Source organism: Bos javanicus, chromosome 7 (assembly GCF_032452875.1).
Source record: "Bos javanicus breed banteng chromosome 7, ARS-OSU_banteng_1.0, whole genome shotgun sequence".
NCBI lineage: Eukaryota > Metazoa > Chordata > Mammalia > Artiodactyla > Bovidae > Bos > Bos javanicus.
In genome coordinates this window covers 51,584,314-51,611,240 of record NC_083874.1, presented here as the reverse complement: position 1 = coordinate 51,611,240, position 26,927 = coordinate 51,584,314, and the positions used below count along the sequence as shown (strand labels likewise).

The following is a 26,927-nucleotide window of genomic DNA, read 5'->3' as shown; positions in this document are numbered from 1 at the left end:
AATAAGTGGCTTGAGTGCATAAAACATGGTATAAGTGCTCAGTACAAGTGAGCTGTTACTATTGTTAGTCACAAATAAATTCTCTCCTTTCTCTGCTCCAGGATTCTCAACCCTGAGGGCTAAGTCCCTGGAAGATGGTACCAATGAGTGAAGTGACACAGAGGTGAGGGTTAGTGGGAGTGTATAGCCTTTGACTGTGTGGATCACAATAAACTGTGGACAATTCTGAAAGAGATGGGAATACCAGACCACCTGACATGCCTCTTGAGAAATCTGTATGCAGGTCAGGAAGCAACAGTTAGAAGTGGACATGGAACAACAGACTGGTTCCAAATAGGAAAAGCAGTACCTCAAGGCTGTTTATTGTCACCCTGCTTATTTAACATATATGCAGAGTACATCATGAGAAACGCTGGACTGGAAGAAGCACAAGCTGGAATCAAGATTGCCGGGAGAAATATCAATAACCTCAGACATGCAGATGACACCACCCTTATGGCAGAAAGTGAAGAGGAACTACAAAGCCTCTCGATGAAAGTGAAAGAAGAGAGTGAAAAAATTCGCTTAAAGCTCAACATTCAGAAAACGAAGATCATGGCATCATGAAGTCTTTTACTTCATGGGAAATAGATGGGGAAACAGTGGAAACAGTGTCAGACTTTATTTTTGGGGGCTCCAAAATCACTGCAGATGGTGACTGCAGCCATGAAATTAAAAGACGCTTACTCCTTGGAAGGAAAGTTATGACCAACCTAGATAGCATATTCAAAAGCAGAGACATTACTTTGCCAACAAAGGTCCATCTACTCAAGGCTATGGTTTTTCCTGTGGTCATGTATGGATGTGAGAGTTGGACTGTGAAGAAGGCTGAACGCCAAAGAATTGATGCTTTTGAACTGTGGTGTTGGAGAAGACTCTTGAGAGTCCCTTGGACTGCAAGGAGATCCAACCAGTCTATTCTGAAGGAGATCAGCCCTGGGATTTCTTGTACTTTGGCCACCTCATTCGAAGAGTTGACTCATTGGAAAAGACTCTGATGCTGGGAGGGATTGGGGGCAGGAGGAGAAGGGGACGGCAGAGGATGAGATGGCTGGATGGCATCACTGACTTGATGGACATGAGTCTGGGTGAACTCCGGGAGTTGGTGATAGACAGGGAGGCCTGGCATGCTGCGATTCATGGGGTCGCAAAGAGTCGGACACGACTGAGCGACTGAACTGAACTGAACTGAACTGATAACAAGTGCAGTCAACCCCAGATATGAGAGTGCCAATTTGATATGTTCATACCCTATCCTATATATACCAGGAGCACAAAAAATATGCATAAGAAAGTGTACTCTCAAGAGGGAGAGGATATATGTATACATATACATATATATGTGTGTGTTTATATATATATATAGCTGATTCACAATGCTGTACAGCAGAAACACACCATTGTAAAGCAATTATCCTACAATTAAAAAATATTTTTAAACTTAAAAAATAGAATGTGTACTGCCTTGTTTGTAAAACATATATACCAAAGGGAAATTTGATAAATAACTTATAATATAGACATACAACACAGTATGCTCTTATTAAAGAAGAGTGAGACAGGTCTATATGTAGTGTCTTGGAAAAGCATTTGTTAAAAAATAAAAATAAGCTACATACTCAACAGATCAGATCAGATCAGATCAGTCGCTCAGTCGTGTCCGACTCTTTATGACCCCATGAATCACAGCACGCCAGGCCTCCCTGTCCATCACCAACTCCCGGAGTTCACTCAGACTCACGTCCATTGAGTCAGTGATACCATCCAGCCATCTCATCCTCTGTCGTCCCCTTCTCCTCCTGCCCCTAATCCTTCCCAGCATCAGAGTCTTTTCCAATGAGTCAACTTGTCGCATGAGGTGGCCAAAGTACTAGAGTTTCAGCTTTAGCATCATTCCTTCCAAAGAAATCCCAGGGCTGATCTCCTTTAGAATGGACTGGTTGGATCTCCTTGCAGTCCAAGGGACTCTCAAGAGTCTTCTCCAACACCACAGTTCAAAAGCATCAATTCTTCAATGCTCAACCTTCTTCACAGTCCAACTCTCACATCCATACATGACCACAGGAAAAACCATAGCCTTGACAAGACAGACCTTTGTTGGCAAAGTAATGTCTGCTTTTCAATATGGTATCTAGGTTGGTCATAACTTCCCCTCCAAGGAGTAAGCGTCTTTTAATTTCATGGCTGAAATTATCCCATTTTGCTTTCTGAAAGCCTACCTATTTTTAATAAACATAGAAAACACATTCATACATCAATTACGTAACTAAAAATTAATTTGAAAGATATTTGGAAGACTGAACTCTAGTATTAATATAAACTATGGACTCTGGGTGGTGACAATGATCTGTCAGTATAGGTGTAACAATGCACGGCTCTGGGTCTGGTTATCAATAGTGGGGATAGTGCAGTTTGGGGACAGAGGCATTTGGAAACCTTCTGTACTTTCCACTCAATTTTTCTAGGAACCTAAAATTGCTCTAAAGAAATAAAGTTTATTCAAAAAATATCTTTGGAACATACAGACACAACTGTTAATGGTGGTTGCCTCACTGAAGGGGAGTGGGTCTGAGGGAAACGTGAATATTTTTGCATAAATGATGCTGCGTTGTTTAATATTTACATCAACAATGTAAATGCACACTGTTTTATAATATAGTACTTTATAGTTAACAAAAAATCTGGGGGATACACACTAAAAGCATTTTTAGTGGTTATTTCTGGGGAGAAAAGGAGTGAGGTGCTACTCATTTTATTTCAGTTTTTACAGGTTTAATTTGTTATCATTTTTGTCCTTTTATAATTAGAGAGAGAGAGAGATTAAAAAGAATACTAGGGCTTCCCTGGTGGCCCAGTGGTAAAGAATCTGCCTGCGAATGTGGAGACACGGGTTCGATCCCTGACCTAGGAAGAGCTCACATGCTGCAGAACAGCTAAACCCCTGCACCACAACTTCTGACGCCTGAGGGCCCTAGAGCCTGTGACCCGCAACAAGCGAGGCCGCCGTAATGAGAAGCCTATGCACCCCACTCGCTGCAACTAGAGAAAAGCCCATTCAACAACAAAGACCTAGCATGGCCAAAAATAAGCAAATAAATAATTTTTTTAAAAACAGAATACTAACCCACTCTACTTGATCAGTTGCAAGTTCAAAAACTAGCTCAAAACACTAGCTGAGACAAAATATCCCTGCCCCAGGTAGCCTGGACCCAGGACCAGCTACATAACTTGCAGGGTTCACTGCAAAACGAAAATGGGGGCCCCTTGTTAAAAAAAGATTAAGAACTTCAAGATGGCAAAAGCAGAGTATTAAACCTAACAGGGCCTTTTCCAAGTGCAGGGCCCCACGCAGCAGCCTTGCCTGGACCCGAGTCCCTTACTGGGCTCCTCCTCCAGCACCACCAGCTGGCAGTGACCCCTCACAGTGCCTGTCCCACCTGAAGCTGTGTGAGCCACCATCGTGTCGCTCAGCAAGAACACTGCTTCTGGTTTTCAGATTTTTCTTCTCTGCCTCCCTCCCTTACTTTGTCACAATCTGCGCTTCTTAAAACTTGGCAGCAATCCCAGGCTCTGTGTTGCTGTGTCACTTTGCAGCCTTGAGCAACCATTTCTGGACAGCCGTGGTATCTCTGCACTGAGGGTGTAAAATGGAGGTGCTGTCAGAACACTGCAGGGAGGAGAGCAGGGGAATGACTGTCATCGGAGAGAAGCCTCTCCTCTACCACCATCTCTGATTCTGTGCACTCCAAGACCAATCCATTTCCTTTAGCAAAGACACTGGGAATCCTATTTACTGTGCTAAGTGCCAGGAGTATTAAAATTGAGAAAATGGTAACACTTTTCAGTGCTTACCATGAACTAAGCACTGTGCTAAGCATTTCACAGGCATCATCTCATTTAATCCTTACAGCAGCCTACAGTCTTTCCTTTTTTACATATTAATAAATCTGAAGCATAATGATGAAGTGGTCCCACAGGGAGCAGAGGGACTATGCAATGCCACACTGCCTCCCTTAAAAAGCTAACACAAGGCAAAATTTAAACAAGCCTTCCCTTCATTCCACATTTTCTTAGACATAATTAAACCAAGTCCAGGAGAATTACCTAAGAACATTTCCAAGGACAGTCCCTTTTACAAAAATGCTGCATTCATTACCCTCTTGGTCCCACATTTCTAGACACTCAAGAGTTTCTAACTCCTGGTTTAGGTGGAGAAAAACATTAGGTTGATAGCTCATGAGTTTGTCTTGACATATTACAGGATAGTTTTTGCAGATTCAGCAGAGCTAAGAGGCTCAATAGAGGCTCTATTCTTAAAAAGAAAAAAACAGACCTTGAGGCAGCTCTCCACTGCTAGCAACTGAATGAAAGTTCTTCTTTAGCAGGATTGTGGAAGCCCAAGAAAATCTGACTCTAGTCTTTCTGATCTCATTTCCCAACAGTCTTCCACGCCACCCTTTCCATTAAATGTATTCATTCTGTTCACCAATATGCATTCTGGTTTGGGGGCACATGTATTCTTTTCTTTGTCTGGAACTTTCTTCCCGCAATCTATGTACCATCCTTCAATACAGTATTGAATGTCACATACTTTCTGACCTGGTCCCCTAAATTCCCAATTCCATCTTCTGGGCTCCCACAACATATCTGCTATTCATGGTTGCTGAGGGAGGGTTTGGGCTCTGTTAAATAATTAGGAGATCCCTCTCAGGAAACATGAACCAGCTGACCATGTTTACATAGGGTTTGTATGGATTACAACACAGATAGTCTCTGGGTCCCATCCTGGACTGACAGGCCCTGGTGGTTTGTCCCAGCTTCCTTCCCCTCATTGTACCTGCTATACATGGCACTCAGAGAAGGCAATGGCACCCCACTCCAGTACTCTTGCCTGGAAAATCCCATGGATGGAGGAGCCTGGTGGGCTGCAGTCCATGGGGTCGCTAAGAGTCAGACACGACTGAGCGACTTCACTTTCACTTTTCACTTTCATACACTGGAGAAAGAAATGGCAACCCACTCCAGTATTCTTGCCTGGAGAATTCCAGGGACAGGGGAGCCTGTTGGGCTGCCGTCTGTGGGGTCGCACAGAGTCGGACACGACTGAAGCGACTTAGCAGCAGCAGCAGCAGCTGCATCACCTAGAACAGAGGCTGGCCTTAAGTAGGTACTTAACAAATGCTTGTTTAATGACAATATAGGAGGTTCCAACCAAATTCTATATTAAAGCCAAGCCAAGGGAAGTTTCATTCGACAGGATAGTCTAATACTTCTTTGTGTGTGTGTGTGTGTGAGTGTGTGTGTGTGTATGTGTGTGTGAGAGAGAGAGAGGAAGAGAAAATATGAATGGATGAATGAAAGAATGGGCATTTTAAAAGAGAATGCCGACAGTGGTGGTGGTTAATGGGAAAGTTCTAGGGACCTGTCAGGTGGGTTTTGTAAGGACCTTCCTAGTGCCCTTCAAATCACAACCATTTAGAACATTAGTACCCTGGAGGAAAGGTTATGACCTTGAGTGAGAAAAGACCAAGGAAGCTAATTTATATCTCTAAGTGCCTAGAATTTGAGAGAGCACACTGAAAAGCTCATCTTCCCTATAGAGATTTCCCCCAGGCAGATATTTAGAATGAATTTACACTTGGTCCAACAGAGGAAAACTGACATGACACTGATCGTTGGCTAAACACAACGCCACTGGCTGCAGATTGAGGGACAGCAGTCAGAGCAACATCTTAGTGACACAAGGAGCCTCCAGGGGATGCTGGCCTCCAAGGCGGCTCCTCCATGGGTCTCCTGGCTAATCACTGTCAGAGGCAAGAGGCTGATTTAGTCTCCAGTCAGAGCTGCTGAGGGTGCCAGGACACTCTAGGCTTTGGAAGTGCTTAGCCTGTTAGGATCTCAAGGAGGTAGCTAGTGTGAGAATAGATTTGTTATGCAAAATGCTCCTAAAAAACAAACAAACAAATCCTGAGTGCATGTGTATCCACAGAATTGGCCTACAATCACCCTGACCCCTGCTCCTGACACAGGAGGCATCGCTGAGGAAAGGTGACATTTAGAAATAGTGATTAAAGTACCCCTTCCCGCCCACAACCCCCAACACGTACATATACATGGATCAGGCTCTATACTTTCTTCTTCAAGAAAGTCCTAGATATATATTTTAATCTGCTTTCACCTAGACACAGATGCTAGATCCATACAGGGCACGTGATGGGCAGTGCCCTGCCTCCTGGCATCACCCTGGGGACAGTGACTTTTCTGCCAGGGCTTTAATTGACTCTTTCCTGTGAATGACCCAAAGAGGCCTGTCTTCTGACTGCTCCATGACTCTTAGGAAAATACTCTTAAGCCTGGGACAAAACAGTACATCAAATCCCTTAACATAACAATGGATGGGGACTTTCCTCCTCTCTCCACATTTCCAGCTCTTCCCACAGAGGAGGAAACACCCACCAACCATCCTTCCAACCTCACAGCAATGTGCTAGGAAGGGACTTTTCACGTTTAGCTCTACTTCCTTACTTACTCTTCTCAGAAAAGTTGTCTCATTGGGGAGATTATCATAAGCTAAAGTTTAAATGCATTATATTTCCTTTTTTTTTTTTTTTGGTTGTGCCGCAGGCCACAATGCAGGATCTTAGTTCCCTAAGCAGGGATCAAATCAGGCAGTGAAAGTACCAAGTCCTAACCACAGGACTGCTGGGGAATTCCTCAGATTGTGTTTCCTGATTGGGCCAAGTTAACATCAACAGTTATTTTTCTTTCATGACATAGTGAAGTGAAGTGAAAGTCACTCAGTCATGTCCAACTCTTTGGGACCCCATGGATAGTCCATGCAATTCTCCAGGCCAGAATACTGGAGTGGGTAGCTGTTCCCTTCTCCAGGATCTTCCCAACTCAGGAATTGAACCCAGGTCTCCTGCATTGCAGGCGGATTCTTTAGCAACTGAGCTATCAGGGAAGCCTTCTTTCATGGCATAGCTCTTACCTAATTTTTTGTCTGCTCCAGCTCAGCCTCCACTTGGTAATCAAACCAGGACAGGTGCCCCTCCTCACCAAGGGAGAGTTCTTCCATTCTTGACTTTCTTCCCTTGCATTCAGGAGCTTGGAAGCCCTGTCACAGTCTCCAGAACTTCTTTACCAATAATACGCCTGATTCTGAACTTTGATTCTCTCAGTTGGTCCCATGCATCTATTCCTAATTAGCCAAGATTTGGAGAGGGAGGGGGTGATGAATTCATCTCCAGCACACTGTTGACAATTGATAGCTTTCAAAAGGCCTTTAAATTCTAGTTCACACTGACTACACCCTCTTCAGGGTCCTAATTTGCACCTAACTTTACCTTCACCTACACTGAAATTTACACACACACAGACACACAGAGCCACCTCTGCCTGCACATGGAAGATCCTGAGATAGGCGGGATAATGGTGCCCCAAAGATGTCCACAGGCTTCCTCAGTGGCTCAGTAGTAAAGAATCTGCCTCCAATGCAGGAGACGTGGGCAGGAGATGAGTGTTTGATCTCTGAGTCGGGAAGATTTCCCTGGAGGAGGAAATGGCAACAACTCCAGTATTCTTGCCTAGGAAATCCCAATCCGTGGGGTCAAAAAAGAGTTGGACACAGCTGGGCAACTAAACAAGAACAAAGATGCCCTCATCCTAATTCCTGGAACCTATGTTATGTTACATGGTTAAAAAAAAAAAAAAGAAAAGCACTTTGCAGATGCGATTAAATTAAGGATCTTGAGCAAGAGTGGTTATCCTGGATTATCTAGGTGAGCCCAATGTAGTCACAAGGGTCCTCACGAGGGAAAGAGCAAGGTAGGAGAGTCAGAGAGTGAGGTTTGCAGATGCTCTGCAGTGGCCATGAATATGGAAGAAGGAGCCACTGAGCCTGGAAATGCAGGCAGCCTCTGAGAACTGGAAAAGACAAGGAAACATATCCTCCTTTAGTGCCTCTTTCTGGTTTCCAGAACTATAAGGTAATAAATTTGTACTGTTTTAAGTCACCTAGTTTGTGGTCATTCGCTATGGCAGCCATAGAAACTAATATAGATTTTGGGATCTGGAAGTGGGGTGTTGCTGTGAAAATTACCAATAATGTAAAAGTGGCTTTGGAACTGGGAAACAGACAGAGATTTGAGGATTTTGAGGAGCATGGTGAAACTGTCTTGATTACCTTGAAAAGGCTGTTAGTAGAAATATGGACATTAATGACTCTGCTAGAGAGGACTCAGAAGTGAGGACGATGGTAGGGAAAACATACATTGTAAGTGCCACTAGCAAACTGTTGTGGAAATATGGTCTTGAAGATGCTGCCAGTGAGGGCTCAGATGGAAATGAGGAACATGTTATTGGAAACTAAAGAAAGTAGATCCTTGTTACATAGTGCAGGAACCCACCTATACTGTGGCACAGTAAAACCCATTTTGTATGTCTGACCTCCAGAACTGTAACATAATAAATGTGTATTGTTTTAAGTCACAAAGTTTATTGGAACCTATTACAGCAGAAATGGGAAAGTAATTCAGACCCCTACAGTTTACCTGGAGCTCAGACAGTGAACAGTTTTCTCCAAATTACCAAACGATTTCCTTTATCTGGCATGTGGGACAAAGGAACTGTGGTGTGTCATTTAAATGCATAGAGTTCAGCAGCAGGCAGACATGGGTTCAAATACTGCCTTAGCCATTGTTATTCACTGATGAGTTCAACAAATATTTATTAAGCACCATCATGTACTAGACAACTAGCTCAACACTGGGAATATAATAGTGAGCAAAAAACACTAGATGTAAGAAAGGATGAATATAAGGAAGTCATTTAATTCCTACAAGCCTCAATTTCCTAATCTAGAACAAGGGAATGATAATTTCTGTCTTGTTTAAGTAGGCAAGGCATATAAAGTGCTTATCGCAGTCCTCAATAAATAACAGTAAATATCAAGTCTTCCTTTCTCTTGTTCTAAAATACTATTTCCAACAACACAAGGGGGCAACAGGATGGGATTTAAAGACTTTGAAACTTCAATGACAAAGACCCTACAAATGACCCTCCACATCTCCTTACAAATAGGCATTAGCTGAGGGAAGGGGACTTCTTGGCTCATCAAACATGGCTCCAAGCTCCCAGGCTCAAGGGCATCCACCTCAGTCTGTTTACACATCCAGTGACCCCCTTCTCCCCACAAAACTCTGACATGGAGCTTGGCGTGCATCTAACGTAAGTCAATTACACTGGCTGAAGCTTCTAGCCTTGTCACGGGCCTTTAGGTAACAGCAGGTGATCAAGGCAACACATATAACATATGTGTGTGCTTGGATAAGAAAGTATCTATGATGCAGAGTCAAAGAAAATAAAAGCAGGAATGTCACCTGACTGCTCAGCGTGGCCCATGATGCCACCCTAGAGCAATAGCTCTGGACACGGGACTGGGCCAATGTTGGAAGTAAACCCAAGCTGGCGGGCTTTCTTGGACCATCAACAACAAACTTGTTTGTTCAGACCTTCTGTACAGGACAGGCTGTATTTACTTTTGAAGTTTGTTTGGTTGTTTTTCACATGCAATTGCAGCTATAATCTGGAGGCTTAGGGTACTCTGTTTGGTATTCAGTACTTAAAGGACACAACTCTAGTAACAACAGACTTCTCATTATTCCTGTCATGTTATGGATTCAAATTTGGTTTCATGAACGTTACCTTTTCCTACCCTAACCTTCTATAGTTAACCTCTTGAATCTGACTTCTACAAAGCTCTCCATTTCCTTTTTTAATACTAAGCAGAAGCACCTTTTCCCCCTTTATCTCCTTTAGTATTGCCATCACGACTGCCTTCTCCCATCCTTCACCTAGCCCACTGCCTTGGAGTCACACCCGTCTAGGCAGGGAGCTGCTGAGGAATCTCTTGGTCTCACTGAGCTGCGAGTGACACGGCATCCATCTCTGCTCCTTGTCCTTTCTCTGACCGTGGGTAACAAGCTCTGAGGGCTGAGTCAGAGAGGGGCTCCTCTCCAACCCACAGGCTCACTTCCAGGCCTCCTGGCACTTAACTCTATTATGACCTTCCCCTACCTGGTCTCCAGCCAGTGCTTGACCTGAATGCGTTTCTCCAGATTAGGCAGTGACCTTCTCAACTGCAAAGTTGACTGCCTCTGAGAAAATGAACTTTTCAAGTTCTTTTGGAATCTGGACTGAGTTACTCTGAAAATATTTGTCGTTAAAGATCCATGCTGTTGCTGGGAACTGGCTTTCATTTCTAGTTCACTAGAATCAGTGAGGCTGAGGGCAATGCCTGCTAGAGCTGCAAAGCTGAAAGGCATTACAAGTTATTGCTACCCATAGGCTCTCAACCCTGGCCGTAAATAGGTCTTTCTCATCCAAGCACCTCCCAGGAAGGAGCTCCAAGCCCACCAGTTCCATACAATCCAAGATGAAGTGTGGACTCTCACACAACACTTCTGCTTCCCCACAAAGCTCTCAAACACACAGGTGGCCTGTCATCTTTGAGCCAAGTCAGGCAGCAGAGTTGGTGACACCCCCCCCCTCCCTGTAGTCTTTTGACATCTCCCCAGTTTAAACTTGAATTTCCCTTTCGAAAAAGGACTTAAAAGTTCAGCCACCAAGGACAGTGTATAGAGAAAGCTAGAAGGGAAGGTTACTCAGAAAGTCTCCTGTTCCATGCAACACTCAAATAAAAGAAGACTGAAGTGTATTATTTTCTAAAGTCATATGCAAAAATTGTTTTTCACGATCAAGTTTGCAGGGACCAGACTGCACTCCTCCTGAGGCTCGTTGGATGGATCGATGATAACCAAGGGAACTGTAATCAGTCTCCATTTCCTGGCCCTACATTAGCTGCCTCTCTGCATCTGTGGGGCTGAAGGAAACCGTGGCCTAAGGCAACAGATCCTGCTGCTCCTCCCTCCTCAACACACTCTCACTCTCCAAAATACATGCTCAGGATCACACATCTCAGTGCACAAGGGATTCCATTTTCAGGAGGCACAGGATCTGTTGTGGGCCTCTGACATGGAAGAAATTCTTGTACTATGTATCACGGCCCCAACCCTGACTGTATACTGCCTACTGAGCCTGGAAGAATGGATGTAGGAAAATGAGAGTGGTGTGGGGAATACAGAGTGGAGAATAAGAACTATCTCAGAATCTATTTATTCAACAGAAACTTTTCAGAAAAAGAAGGAAGTCTTCCTTCTAGTTTTTAATTTCACTTCAGTCGCTCAGTCGTGTCCGACTCTTTGCGACCCCATGAATCGCAGCACGCCAGGCCTCCCAGTCCATCACCAACTCCTGGAGTTCACTCAGACTCACGTCCATCGAGTCAGTGATGCCATCCAGCCATCTCATCCTCTGTCGTCCCCTTCTCCTCCTGCCCCTAATCCCTCCCAGCATCAGAGTCTTTTCCAATGAGTCAACTCTTCGCATGAGGTGGCCAAAGTACTGGAGTTTCAGCTTTAGTATCATTCCTTCCAAAGAAATCCCAGGGCTGATCTTCAGAATGGACTGGTTGGATCTCCTTCCAGTCCAAGGGACTCTCAAGAGTCTTCTCCAACACCACAGTTCAAAAGCATCAATTCTTCGACACTCAGCTTTCTTCACAGTCCAACTCTCACATCCATACATGACCACAGGAAAAACCATAGCCTTGACTAGACGAACCTTTGTTGGCAAAGTAATGTCTCTGCTTTTGAATATGCTATCTTGGTTGGTCATAACTTTCCTTCCAAGGAGTAAGCGTCTTTTAATTTCATGGCTGCAGTCACCATCTGCAGTGATTTTGGAGCCCCAAAAAATAAAGTCTGACACTGTTTCCACTGTTTCCCCATCTATTTCCCATGAAGTGATGGGACCAGATGCCATGATCTTCGTTTTCTGAATGTTGAGCTTTAAGCCAACTTTTTCACTCTCTTCTTTCACTTTCATCAAGAGGCTTCTTAGTTCCTCTTCACTTTCTGCCATAAGGGTGGTGTCATCTGCATACCTGAGGTCATTGATATTTCTCCCAGCAATCTTGATTTCAGCTTGTGTTTCTTCCAGTCCAGTGTTTCTCATGATGTACTCTGCATGTAAGTTAAATAAGCAGGGTGACAATATACAGCCTTGACGTACTCCTTTTCCTATTTGGAACCAGTCTGTTGTTCCATGTCCAGTTCTAACTGTTGCTTCCTGACCTGCATACAGGTTTCTCAAGAGGCATATCAGGTGGTCTGGTATTCCCATCTCTTTCAGAATTTTCCACAGTTTATTGTGATGCACACAGTCAAAGGCTTTGGCATAGTCAATAAAGCAGAAATAGATGTTTTTCTGGAACTCTCTTGCTTTTTTCATGATCCAGCGGATGTTGGCAATTTGATCTCTGGTTCCTCTGCCTTTTCTTTTTCCAGTTTTTCATTTACATGACATTAAAAATAGAAGGTGCCAAGTGTGGTGCCAAGTGCTCTTTAAGAAGGAGCTGAAGAAAGTCCCAGACAGATGGAGCTAGCAAAGACAAACTTCCTGGCTTCTCCTGGGTAGAGGATTCCAATTCCCCTTCTCACAACACCGTGCTCCAGCCCTCCAGGCCAGGTCAGAACACACAAGATAAGCTACACAGAGAACTCCAGCAGACCTGATGAGCTCTACACCACCAAGAGAGTAAAAGCGTATCTTATACAAGGACATATTTTTCTGGCTGCTAGAGACCCTAAGGCAATCTGGCACTCCTGGGCTGTGAGATGAAAGGTGAGAGTGGAGGATACTGATGGGAGGGAGCTGCCCCACCCATATAGATCGTTGATTTCATTTTTTTTTCTCCCTGATAAAGATATGCACACATCTCCCAGGACTATCGTTGCCATGACAATAGCAGAAGTTGAGGGTGAGCAGGTTAGTGGAACAGCATGCTTTTTAAATTCTCGGACAAGGCCTGAGGCTGCAGTCGCTCATGAAGTGGAAAAATTCATGTTGGCAGTGCTCCTAAATGGATTCCCCCAAATTTAAGGATCATGACTTCTTTCTGGGGAAGAATCAAAGATGAAGTCTCTGTGGAGACCTTCTGCGGGGAGTTGATTTTGTCAGGGAGGTGGGAATCCCTAAGACAAATAAGAGCATGAATCTCCCTATGAAACTAGGGCACGTTAACTGTCCATTTTCCACAGAGTAAAGAGATGCAGCAAACCAGGGCAAAAACAATCCCCTAAGGGCACAAAATGGTGCTTTTTAAAGTCTGCTCTATAATAAAGCCTTCCCACAGAGACTACTCAGAACAACTCAGACCTAAATTCTGACGTTGAAAGGTAGACTCATACCTTGAAAAATCCTAAAAATAACCATCGTTTACTAAACATTGCTCTCCAGGCTCTGCAGATGTGTGTACTGTCTCATTTAATTCATGCATCAACCCTATAAGGTAGACACTGTTATCTCCATTTCAAAAAAAAGAAACTGGGACTCAGAAATAATGGTCCTAGGAACATACAACCTCTGAGTGGAAGAGCGAGATTTCAAATAGGGTTACTCTGACCCAGAGCCTGAGCTCTTAGTTATTGGCTCTTTGATATGCGGGAGGCTTCCTGTTTCTAGTAAGAATCATAAACAGAAGCATGAACAGAGGCCTTCATTGCATGGTTTCTGAGCCTCCAAAGGTATGAGACAACCTCAGGAATATGCCCTCAACTCTCGACCAGTCCTCAACCTTGGAGGGTTCATCAGGGTCACTTAGAGGGCCCCTTAAAACACAGATGGCTGGGCCTCCGCCCAAGATTTTTGGATTTGATGGGTGTTGTCAGTGTGGCTCTGGGAACCATCCTTGCAGAAGCCCTGTGCAGTCACTCTAAACTAAGCTTGTCTAAAGAAGCCTCAGGGCCTGAGTTGCCGCACCTACCTAATTAACCTTTCACTGTTCAGCCCCAGGTCCCCTGGGGGTATTGCTTGAAAAGCTATAATGTTATCTTTGGCAGTGCTGTGCCTTTTGGAATTCCCTGAGCTCTTTTTGAAAACAGTGAATATCTCCCACTTCAAAAATAATGTACTGTTGCCTTGAGTAAATCCTGAGATCCCATGAAATGTGGAAAGAGGAGCCCGGAAGAACCAGTGTGAGGGCAAAGCAGCCAGGGACCATGAAGCCAGACTGGCTCTCGAGAAGGTACAGACAAGTCTTTTCATAATCTCTTGGGATTCCCTCTAGGAACTGTCACAAGAGGGCACTCATTAAAACCTCTTCAGAGATTGCACACTAAGAACGTTTAAAGGGTTGTAAGCATGAATGGCTGGCCCTTTAATGCCCCTCCCCCCAACACACTCCTCCATCTGAAGAGGAATTGTGAGCTGTGCACTCCCCACCTCGGCTCCTTTTCTTTCCCTCCTCAGTCTCACTGAGCTGCTAAGGAAATAAGAAGCCTGTGTTCCAGATCTGCTCACACAGAGGTGAGGCTGGAGAAAGGGGCCAGGAATTGGGATTACCGGATTTAATGCCTGCCTTGTTTATCCTGCGGGAAACATCACCTGGTGATGTCCCCTCTGACCCTTTTAGAGCGTGGCATTTTAGCCTCAGCTTCTGGGGACTGTGACAATAAATGAACAGTTTCATGACAAGGCCAAAGGATTCATCAGTGGAGGAAAAACAGCTACAAAGAACACATGCAAAGGAGGACTGGGTCACAGCAGGCCTCTCTCTATTCCCACAGCTGTTGCTGGGGTTGGTGTAAGAAGGTGCTATTTCCAGAGAAGCTCTCAGACACAAGTGTGCGGGGACTCGGGCACCAGGAGGAAGCCTTTTGGAAGCAACTACACCATCATCATGAAGCACTAAAGGCAGCAGAATCTGTGAAAGGCAAGCTCTACCTAGAAATGAAAACAACCAAGCGTTTTGGAGCATGTCGATGAATTCTCCAGGAGGGTGGCTGGGGTGGGGAGGCGAGGTGTAACGGGACTGCACAGATACCAGGATGACCCAGACTACTTCAGAGGCTCTGTATCTGGGCTCAGAAGTGAGAACTACTGAATGCTGCCCACCATGCTACCATCTAAGGCCACAACAAAGACTGCAGGAAACAAAAGTAGGCCAGAAAAAAAAGGAGTGAAAAGATTAGACATTTATTAATACTATATGTCAAGTGCTATATTCAGCTCTGTCTTCTTCAGTTATCATGGCAAAATTGATGTTATTGTTATACCCAATTTACAGATGGGGTAACAAAGAAAACATGAATTTAACCAATTTGTTTATGCTCACCCAGCAAGTAAGTTTGGAATTGGAATTCAATTCAGATCTGACTTTAAACCATAATCTTAAATCTTTATCCCGTGTTCCCTCCAAACAGTGCAGAACTATTTTGAGTCCTAAGACTCTAAAATACCCAAAGAACAGAGCAGAACACAGAGGAGCATCTCTCTAATGTCCCATCACTGGTGCAGAGGTGTGCTGAAAAGTACGGGAGGCCACCCATGGAAGACAGAAGCTCTGTCCAGCTCAGCCCACGAAAACTGACTCATGCGTCAGCAGCCAGGGATCGCCCCAAAGAGAAGGGATTATCCAAGAGGGGTCAGGACAGCAGGGAAGGGGAGCCATGGTGGCTCCTTCTCTATCTTCTGTCAAGAAGATGGGTTCCTTCCTCCTACACTGCTGGTGGGAATGTAAATTGGTGCAATAAGGCAGTTCCTCAAAAAACTTAAAATAGAGTTGCCATATGATCCAGCGATCCCACTCCTCGGCATACATCCAGATAAAACTATAATTCAAAAAGATACTAGCACCCTTGTGTTCACAGCAGCATGGTTTACAATAGTCAAGACATGGAAGCAACCTAAATGTCCATCAACAGATGAATGGGTCAAGATGTGGTGTATATGTATACAACAGAGTACTGCTGCTGCTAAGTCACTTCAGTCGTGTCCGACTCTGTGCGACCCCATAGACAGCAGCCCACCAGGCTTCCCCGTCCTACTCAGCCATAAAAACGAATGAAAGAATGCCATTTGCAGCAGCATGGCTGGACCTAGAGATTATCATACTAAGTGAAGGAAGTCAGAAAGAGAAAGACAAATACCATATGATCTCACGTATATGTGAAATCTAAAACATGACACAAATGAACTTACCTACAAAACAGAAACACATTCACACACAAAAAGAACAGACCTGTGGCTGCCAAGGGGGAACAGGGCTAGGGGAGGAATGGATTGGGGGTGTGGGGTTAGCAGATGCATACTATTATATAGAGAATGGATAAACAACAAGGTCCTACGGTATAGCACAGGGAACTATATTCAATATCCCGTGATAAACCAGAATGGAAAAGAATATAAAAAAGAACGTATGTATAACTGAATCACTTTGCTGTACAGCAGAAACAACCTTGTAAATCAACTATACTTCAATAATTTTTTTTAAAAGATGGGTTTTTAACATTGTTTTGAATTTGAAGGACAATCCTGGGCCAGATGCAGATAAAATAATCTATGAACAGTTCCTATTTCCCACTTGCCTAGGAATATACAGCAACTAGCACCATCAATGAAAGGGAGAATGTATTCAAAGTTAGTTCTGGACTCACCAGCCTGACCTGCAAAGTCTCTATGAGAACAAGAAAAACCCTGAAATGGAGGCAGGATGGTAGGGGTGATTTCATGGCACTGCTTTGATTGAGCAGTTCTCACCTCTCAAATGCCTCCCATCCTGCAACGCTTGGCAGTCTAAAACCACTTCCTCCTCCACCATGTTATGCCATCACTGGCACTGGGGGTGCAAATTTGTCAATGAACTATTTTATGTTCTCCCCCTTGCCATCTGGAATATTAGCTCTCTAATGAATTGCTTTAACTTAGGCATTTGTTTTTTTGACAAATGTGACTTTTAGTTGAATTATACAACATTCATAAATAGCAAATGCTGGCTTATTAGAATCAACGAAAACTCTTAAGAGCTGCCAGCAAAAATGGGCCCTTAACTGCACATGTTACTTGCACAGCCTAATCATTTGAAAGGCACCAGATTATTTTTGGAAAGAACTTTTTACACATACACTTATATAATCTGTTATATATGTGAATATATATATATATATATATATGTTCGAATTTGGGTGGATTCTTGCAAGCCACCCATGCTATGAATAGAAGAACTAGATACACTTGGATTTGAAGTTAGATACACTTAGGTTTGAATCCTGCTAAGTCGCTTCAGTCGTGTCTGACTCTGTGTGACCCCATAGACAGGAACCCACCAGGCTCTTCCGTCCCTGGGATTCTCTAGGCAAGAACACTGGAGTGGGTTGCCATTTCCTTCTCCAATGCATGAAAGTGAAAAGTGAAAGGGAAGTTGCTTAGTCGTTTCTGACTCTTAGCGACCCCATGGACTGCAGCCTACCAGACTCCTCCATCCATGGAATTTTCCAGGCAAGGGTACTGGAGTGGGGTGCCATGGCCTTCTCCGAGGTTTGAATCCTACCTTACCATAAACTATGTGAACTTGGGTATGTTTCTTAACCTCTCTGTGTCTCTAGTTCCTCTTATGTACACCAGAGATAATAAATCCCATGCAAGACTGTCTCAGGGAGTAAATGAGATCATGCACTGGCACAGTGTCTGGATACAGTGTGTCTCAAAAATTAGTAACTATTATCACCACAATGATGTTCTATTTATAGAGGATTATGCTAGACAACATTTATAATCTCTGTATTTGTTCCTTTCTGAAAATTGCCACCAGGATGTGTCTCCAAAGCCATATTTACATTATATGACACTGCTTTAGTGACTGGGCAAGATAAGGAAAATAAGGAAACGTGAATTTGGGAAAATTTTTAATGCTCACCCAGCCACTGGGTTCTTGATGTCACCTGGCAGATTCTCTTTCCTGAAAGTTTGGATTAGGAATTGGTTCCCACTGGTCCTCTGCACTAAGAAACTGCAAGACTGGTCACATTTGGCAATGTGCATGTCAAGGCAATAAAAGGCAGTCTACTGAAAGATGCAGATGTCAGGAAAGAAGGAGGCCTGACTGTGCCTTGAAGTCAGACAGAGTGGTGCCTTGGTTCTGACAAGTTTTCCACTTCCACGAGGAACTCCATTTCATCAGTCTATCTACTAATCAGTCTATCAGTCTCCGTTTTGTTTACTACTTGGAGTGGATTTCCAACATCTTTAACCAAAAGATCTTTGCTAACAGTGTCATCTCTGTGCATGAGGCCGCCAGATCTTGTCTGTGTAGCTCAGATAGACTAAGTATTTGACATGTACCTGGTTATTGCGGAAAAGAAGTTTATGCACACACATGCCCTTATGTTACCTGTTTCCAACCATTGAGGTACATTAAGAAGAAAATCAAAATACTTTGTATAATCATGTACTTAAGGAAGTCACACATGTAAGGAAAAGAAGAAAGAATTAAAAGAGAGCCACTGATATTCCTGGTCTTACAAAAACAGGTCATCTGATGACTTTCCAGAACTCAAACAAGAAGGGAGAGACCCTGGGTCTTTACCTGGTGTCGCACTGGATACTGTTGGCCACTGCTGATCGGGTCCCCCTGGACCAGCCCGTAGAATGCCAGCCTCCTCCAGGTGCACAGAGCTGAGTAAACACATAGACCCAAATAAAAGTTAGACCACAAATGTCTTTCCAGCTCTCCTTCCACCCTCAGAAAGTGCTTACATCTCTGGAGGCAGGACTGCAGCTAACAATTTCTACTTGTGCTTAAACTGAAGCAATTACTATTGAGCAGTCACCTTGCATAAAATGCAAAAGCATTGCTGACTTACTGCCTGCTACACCATGCAGGAGATAAATATGTTTTATCTTTATACCAATTTTGGTTTTCATTAATGCCGTGTGGTGTTCATTAAATCTAACAGGAAGCCCATCATAGGGCTAAAAAATGCCATTTTATCATCTTAATGCTGAAGCAGATGAAGAGAGCTTATTTTCAAAAGCCCCAAGTTTCTTTTGCTGGTTCTCTGATTTCTGGGTTTTCTGTAGGGCAGAGGAAAGCACAAACATTATTTGCTGGTAACTACAGTATTATTCCATGGCTTCCCTGATGGCTCAGAGGTTAAAGTGTCTGCCCGCAATGCAGGAAACCTGAGTTCAATCCCTGGGTCGGGAAAATCCCCTGGCGAAGGAAATGGCAACCCATTCCAGTATTCTTGCCTGAAGAATCCCATGGAGGGAGGAGCCTGGTAGGCTACAGTCCACGGGGTTGCAAAGAGTCGGACACGACTGAGCTACTTCACTTTCACTTTCACAGTATTATTCCATACTTAAGGCTACAGCCACCGTAGCCTTAAGTATGGAATAATACTGTAGTAACCAGCAAAAAAAGGAAAGCACAGTATTATTCCAGTTTTGCCCAATTATTCCCTAACTTTATTTTCTGTTTCATCACTCTTTATTTTTCCTCAAAGAAAACCCACCCTACATATCCTGGGACTAGAGAAAGTTTATCATCACCACTCATGGACCCCAATTCAGAAGAGATTAACTCCACATGAAATGCTGCACAGGAGTGAGACATGAACTGGGAGATCCTTAGAGGTAAGCAGAGATAGCATGTAAACTGTTCATGGGCAGAGAGAACATCATATTCATTTATGTATGTGTAATGTAAGCACATACGAAACTCTCAAATATCTTTTGGATGAAGAAAGGAATGAATAGAACCCTAAGAATAAATATCACCCAAGAAAACCCCCAGCAAAATAAGAGAACTCTCTGAAACTAGACATTAATTCACCTTGGAAATTAAGTTACTGAAGTAAAACTTGAGGACGACTGCCTGAAGGGGCCGTGTGACTCAGCAGAGCAGGCAAACCTGAAATATTACAGAGAAGGTCTCTAAACTCAACATTCTTTTCCTTTTTTTTTTTTTTTTTTTGGCCACATCATGTGGCCTGTGGGATCTTAGTTCCCTGACCAGGGATCCGTGCGCCCTTGGTGGTGAAAGATCGGAGTCCTAACCATGGGACCACCAGGGAATTCCCAATATCTTCTTACCCTTTGACTTCAAACAACATATCTAGTGGAAATTCACTCCATAAGCTCTGCTCTATTGCTGTTCTTGCCTTCATCTATATCCTAGAATCTTCCCTTTTTTCCAAATATTAATATCCTTCAGGTACTGCTGATGGTGTTGCTGGAGCCTACCAACAAATTACATGGGTTCAATTAGATTCTCTCTGAAGATATAACTACCCTGGGAACCAGCTCAGCTCAAGCAGAATTTTCAAAGGACAGGTATACAGTATAGAAAGGTCAGGAAGCCAAGCATATGCATGAAAAAGATGAGTATTACTTAAGTTCACAACTTAACATATGCACCATGTACTACACTGTGAGGAATAAATAACTTTTAGTTTTAATTTTTATTTCCTCTCTTATCCTACTTGAATTTTATGACATCTTAGTTGAAACCTGAATAGAAGCACATATGGCTTTTTTTCATTTGAAAATGGAATAAGGAAGTGATATGTTTTAGCATTTTATTTTAATATAGTTTTAAAGGTGAATCTTATAGCTTTGGTACTTTTCAAATAAAGTACTAATTCAACTGGGAGATAAAGAGTTGGTAACATAAACCATATTTTTTCCTATCATATAGTCTACCACAATAGCTCAGATGCAGGAAAAAGCATAAGATAGCTTCTAACAAGTAGAAAGAATATTTCTGAAACCTAGTATGCTGGCATCTGCCCGAGTGTTTCTGGCCTAAAATTATGACCAGATTCTAGTGCAGTGTCTCACCAAGCCAACTACTGATCTTCAGTCTTCAACTGATCACTTCTTGTTCAGAAAGAGCACCTAATATAAGGATTTCTGTTCAATGTGAAATGGTTGGGAATATACTGACTTATTTGAATTTAATACATTTTTCATGGGTTAAAACCAATTTCTCATTAACTCAACACATACTTTGTAAACTCTCTCTTTAGAAATTGATCAAGATTTGGTTAAAGATCTACTCAAAAGTTGCCCAGATAACTCTGGAGTTTATTTCCTCTTTAAAACTAAATTATTCTGGTGGTAGTGAACATTAGTTGCTTGGCGCTCTCCATTTGGTTTCCCAAAGACACTCACAAATAATGAATCTTTTATTTGGCCCTGTAGCATGAATACTAGATCAGGTCTGGGAATAATTGTAGCTAATCAATTACTGTCAAAGAGACAAAGTAGAGAAGGCAAAATTATATTTAATCTGAGTCTTAGAGTAATGCTATTACTCTAGGTTAATTTAAAAGTAAGCTTGATTTGGTCTCCAGATATTCAATAAAGGCCCTTCACGTGGCTCATCCTCTGAGGAGTCCATGCCACTGAGGGCAGGCAATAAGACAGCAACAAGATGGAAAAGATAAGGAAACGCTAATAGGGGTGAACATGGACAAGAATAACAATTATGTGGCTAATAGGATATAACAGTCAATGTGTGATGGAAAACCAAGGTGGACAACATGAGCATATATTATACGATATACTCAAGTCCCAAAGCATCAGTATTAGTTATCATTTTATGGCAGGGTCAGAAAGCATAGATAGAAAAAGGATAAAAGATGTTGAAACTACTTCCTTATAGAAATTTTCATGAGAGAAAGTACACAGCCGCCTGTCTGTGACTTTACAGGGCACTCTTATTTGGCAGCACTAGATAAGCATTTGGCAATGACCACTTCCAGATACGGAGACAAAAATAAGTTCATTTCCCTGGCAAAGCATTTAGGCATCTCAGTTTTGACAGCTGCTTCCGGCCTATGAAGACAAGAGTTTATCTGAATCGCACAGTTACAGTAACTTCTGACAGAAGGAGGAGGGAAAGACATACCTGTGCATTCCTGCTCTCAGGGAGGCAGAGTAACGCCAGTCAGGGTTGGGCTGTCGTGGCTGCAAAATCACAAAGGGAGTTTCTGTTAATATGGCAAAACAATGATCTCCTAGTGATGATGTTCATCGGTAAGTTGGTTCTTAAACATCTCCATGCATCTATTGAAAATATTGAAGTTGCCATTTCATATGCAACTCTAAGATAATATCCACACATACAGCACTTCAAAAGAAAATTAAACTAGCTCATCAGGGTCCATGCACAGATTAAATATCATGGAAAACAGAATTTAATGATGCTGTGAGGACCAGCTTTGGCTTTGCCTTGCTCCAAACAGGTCTATGTATTAACATGTATTATGTTAATGTATTAACAAATACACACTACTGTGTCTATATAAAATAGATAAACAACAAAGACTCACTATACACCACAGGGAACTCTATTTAATATCTTGTAAAACCTAAAATGGAAAATAATCTGAAAGAGAATACATATGTATAACTGAATCACAGTACACCTGAAACTAATACAATATTGTAAATAAACTATACTTCCATTAAAAAACAAAACACATGTTCTATGTTCCTAAGGCAGCACTTATGGAAGGACAGTTTGTTCTGAAACAGGAAAAGCTTTCGTTGCTTTTGCCCTCAAATGCCCCATTAAGGCAACATCCCCAGTTTGGTATTCTAGTTTATAACAGGGCACTACACAAGTTCTGCTGGTCTGGCTGGACTGCAGAGCACTGCAATCTGCTGCTGGCTTTGCAGACTGCAGCATGTTTGACCCTGGACGGATGTGCCCAGTCATAATGCCAACAACTGATAACAGCCTCTTCTGCTGATCGAAGAGGAATACAAGGGAGAGGAAAACAAACCGTGGCAGGGTTTGACCTTGTGCTGCATAATCCTTTTCATAAAATTGTACTTGTTTCCTGCTCCTCTGAGTGCTCTGCCTTCTTATTCAATTACTGTTCGCTAAGCTCTGCTTAACAGGGAGCAGCTGAGACCTAAGAAGAACATGACTCACTCTGCACCACCTATGTGTTGCCCTGTGTCTGCTGCTGCTGCTAAGTCACTTCAGTCGTGTCCAACTCTGTGTGACGGCTCTGGGCTCCCATAGACGGCAGCCCACCAGGCTCCCTTGTCCCTGGGATTCTCCATTTCCTTCTCCAATGCATGAAAGTGAAGAGTGAAAGTGAAGTCATTCAGTCATGTCCGACTCTTAGCGACCCCATGGACTGCAGCCTACCAGGCTCCTCTGTCCATGGGGTTTTCCAGGCAAGAGTACTGGAGTGGGGTGTCATTGCCTGCAAACTGTCAATTCAGAGTAAAGGGGACACAGAGGAAAATGTGGGTATCAGAAGACTGTTCTGGGAGTTATGTGCTGAGTAGGAGCTACTCAGGAGTCACTGGGGACAAAATCAATCACCACCACTATTCTGGTAACAACTAGCAAAATTTGTATTAAATAAAACCTGTGACAGATGTTCCTCTTGATGTGTTTTCATGAACAGAGATTAAAGTACTCCTGTGAATCTATAAAAATTGTACTGATGAACCTATCTGCAGGGCAGGAATAGAGATGCAGATGTAGAGAAAGGACTTATGGACACAGCAGGGGAAGAAGAAGGTGGGACAAACTGAGAGAGTAGCACTGACATGTATGCACTGCCATGTGTAAACCAGATGGCTAGTGCGGAGCTGCCGTACAGCACAGGGGACCCAGCCTGGTGCTCCGCGACGACCCAGAGGGGTGGCATGCGAGAGGGAGGGCAGCTAAAGAGGGAGGAGATGCACATATACATATACATATACATATAATTATGGCTAATTCACGGTTTACAGTAGAAACCAACACAACATTGTAAAGCAATTATCCTTCAATTAAATTTTTTTAAAGTATTTGGAAAAAAATAATAAAGAAGTCCTGTCACTGAATACTGAAGTCTATTTGAATGGAAAGATGAAGAGATAGAGGTTGTATTTTGTATTTTCCTCTGGACTATAATCATCATGTTTGGTAGACACAAGGCCACAGTAATGTCAATAAACTATTTCAAAATGTCAGTAAGTCTTGATCCTGTCATTCTTATAGTTCATTCAAGGGATACACAGTATCTCATAAACATATTTCTCCACAACATCCAGCGAAGAAGTGATCAGAATCTCAACTTCCAGGCAGACTTTGGGATGGTTAGATGATATTCTGAGATTTAGCCAAGTCAAGGCCCGGACAAAGCTACAACTCTAGGATATTTTTGCCTCAAAAGTTCCCATACACTAACTGCCCTCTCTGGTCCCTTCCATTCTGTTGGCAAGATACGAACATACAAGCTGCTTCACCCTTGGTTCTTGAGTTCACAAACTGCTATTGATGTTCCTCATAAAGTAGCATAAAACTATCTACAGATGAAATGAAGGGTGCACATTTTCTATCAGTGGTAGTAGAGGGAGCAACAGAGAACATAATTGCAACCATTTGGTAAACCTGAAAAATTATCAAAATACTTTTTATTAATCATGTCATCACCAGATTTCCCCTGACAATTGGTAGCACTGGTGTCAGCTTGTCAGCTATGAGACCCTTCCTTCAAGAAAGACTCTGACATCTGTTGAGTAAATGCTGCCAATTTTTCTATGACCGGGTAACATCCATGATGAAAACTGCTGATCTTGGGAACAAAATCACCAACTTCATTTTGCTGAAAGGCACAGTTCTAGCAAGATTGACCAGGAAACTCAGTCCATTACATAATCTCACTTCCTCAGCAACGTGTAATTTGTCATGCTGCTATTTTCTATACTAATTCTTCAGTGACACAATGCTTCTGAGATTTATTTGCCAGAATCATAGTTATGATACATCTTACAGCAATGAGATCAGGCAAGGAAAAGGTAAGGAAGAAAGTGCTTAATATGTTTTATGTATCCACACAATACTAGGCAATGGGATAAGCACTTTATACATATTACTGCATTTATCCTAACACCTTTGTTAGACCATAATCTCTATGAAAGGGATTATATCTTTGTTTATAAAACATACAGATAGTCTCAAATATTCATAATAATAGTTATATCCTCAGAAGCTAGCAAGGTTCAGGTATTGGATAGGCTTTTAAAATCCTTTCAAATAAATTAACTACCAAGCAATGGCAACATTATCATACTTAAATTACAAAAATTAGAAACCTGGAATTTCAGAGAGATTAAATTGCCTGCCTCATAAGTAGGTCTGGCTGATAGTCATGTTTAGGTATCCCTAATGTGAAAGTCATTATACATTATATTATACAGTGGAAGTGACAAATAGATATCAAGATTTAGATCTGATCGAGTGCCTGAAGAACTATGGATGGAGGTTTGTGACGTTGTACAGGAGGCAGTGATCAATACCATCCCCAAGAAAAAGAAATGCGAAAAGGCAAAATGGTTGTCTGAGGAGGCCTTACAAGTAGCTGTGAAAAGAAGAGAAGCAAAAGGCAAAGGAGAAAAGGAAAGATATACCCATATGAATGCAGACTTCCCTATTCGCAAGGAGAGATAAGAAAGCCTTCCTCAGTGATCAGTGCAAAGACACAGAGGAAAACAATAGAATGGGAAAGACTAGAGATCTCTTCAAGAAAATTAGAGATACCAAGGGAACATTTCATGCAAAGATGGGCACAATAAAGGACAGAAATGGTATGGACCTAACAGAAGCAGAAGATATTAAGAAGAAGTGGCAAGAATATACAGAAGAACTATACAAAAAAGATCTCCACGACCCAGATGATCACAATGGTGTGATCACTCACCTAGAGCCAGACACTCGGGAAAGTGAAGTCAAGTGGGCCTTAGGAAGCATTGCTACGAACAAAGCTAGTGGAGGTGACGGAATTCCAGTTGAGCTATTTCAAATCCTAAAAGATGATGCTGTGAAAGTGATGCACCCAATATGCCAGCAAATTTGGAAAACTCAGCAGTGGCCACAGGACTGGAAAAGGTCAGTTTTCATTCCAATCCCAAAGAAAGGCAATGCCAAAGAATTTTCAAACTACCACATAATTGTACTCATCTCACGCACTAGCAAAGTATTGCTCAAAATTCTCCAGGCCAGGCTTCAACAGTACATGAACCATGAACTTCCAGATGTTCAAGCTGGATTTAGCAAAAGCAGAGGAACCAGAGATAAGATTGCCAACATCCACTGGATCATTGAAAAAGCAAGAGAGTTCCAGAAAAACATCTACTACTGCTTTATTGACTATGCCAAAACCTTTGACTGTGTGGATCACAATAAACTGTGGAAAATTCTGAAAGAGATGGGAATACAGACCACCTTACCTGCCTCCTGAGAAATCTGTATGCAGATCAAGAAGCAACAGTTAGAACTGGGCATGGAACAAGAGACTGGTTCCAAATTGGGAAAGGAATACATCAAGGCTGTATAGTGTCACCCTGCTTATTTAACTTCTATGCAGAGTACATCATGAGAAATGCTGGACTGGATGAAGCACAAGCTGGAATCAAGATTGCTGGGGAAAATATCAACAACCTCAGATATGCAGATGACACTACCCTTATGGCAGAAAGTGAAGAAGAACTAAAGAGCCTCTTGATGAAAATGAAAGAGGAGAGTGAAAAAGTTGGCTTAAAATTCAACATTCAGGAAACTAAGATCATGGCATCCAGTCCCATCACTTTATGGCAAATAGATGGGGAAACAGTGGTAGACTTTCTTTTTTTGGGCTCCAAATCACTGCAGATGGTGACTGCAGCCATGAAATTAAAAGATGCTTGCTCCTTGGGAGGAAAGTTATGACCAACCTAGACAGCATATTAAAAAGCAAAGACATTACTTTGCCAACAAAGGTCCGTCTATTCAAAGCTATGGTTTTTCCAGTAGTCACGTATGGATGTGAGAGTTGGACTATAAAGAAAGCTGAGCACCGAAGAATTGATGCTTTTGAACTGTGGTGTTGAAGAAGACTCTTGAGAGTCCCTTGGACTGCAAGGAGATCCAACCAGTCCATCCTAAAGGAAATCAGTTCTGAATATTCACTGGAAGGACTGATGCTAAAGCTGAAACT

General features: G+C 42.6%; 2 protein-coding genes across 11 annotated transcripts in view; both read right to left on the bottom strand.

Annotated features, from left to right (window-relative positions):
- Nucleotides 1-26,927, bottom strand: part of LOC133251350 (protocadherin alpha-C2) — a 208,809-nt gene that overhangs the window by 15,098 nt on the left and 166,784 nt on the right. For all 10 annotated transcript variants that reach the window (XM_061423691.1, XM_061423693.1, XM_061423694.1 and 7 more), the window contains exons 2-3: nt 21,851-21,909; nt 18,524-18,612 (exon numbers count right to left, since the gene is read on the bottom strand). In XM_061423691.1, the coding sequence (XP_061279675.1) occupies nt 18,524-18,612; nt 21,851-21,909 (148 nt within the window). The remainder of the gene's footprint in view (nt 1-18,523; nt 18,613-21,850; nt 21,910-26,927) is intronic.
- LOC133251351 (protocadherin alpha-10-like) overlaps nt 18,585-26,927 on the bottom strand; it is a 119,679-nt gene continuing 111,336 nt past the window's right edge. Inside the window, 2 exon segments of the mRNA XM_061423698.1 lie at nt 18,585-18,612; nt 21,851-21,909. Coding sequence (XP_061279682.1) covers nt 21,867-21,909 — 43 coding nt within the window. The 3' untranslated portion in view covers nt 18,585-18,612; nt 21,851-21,866.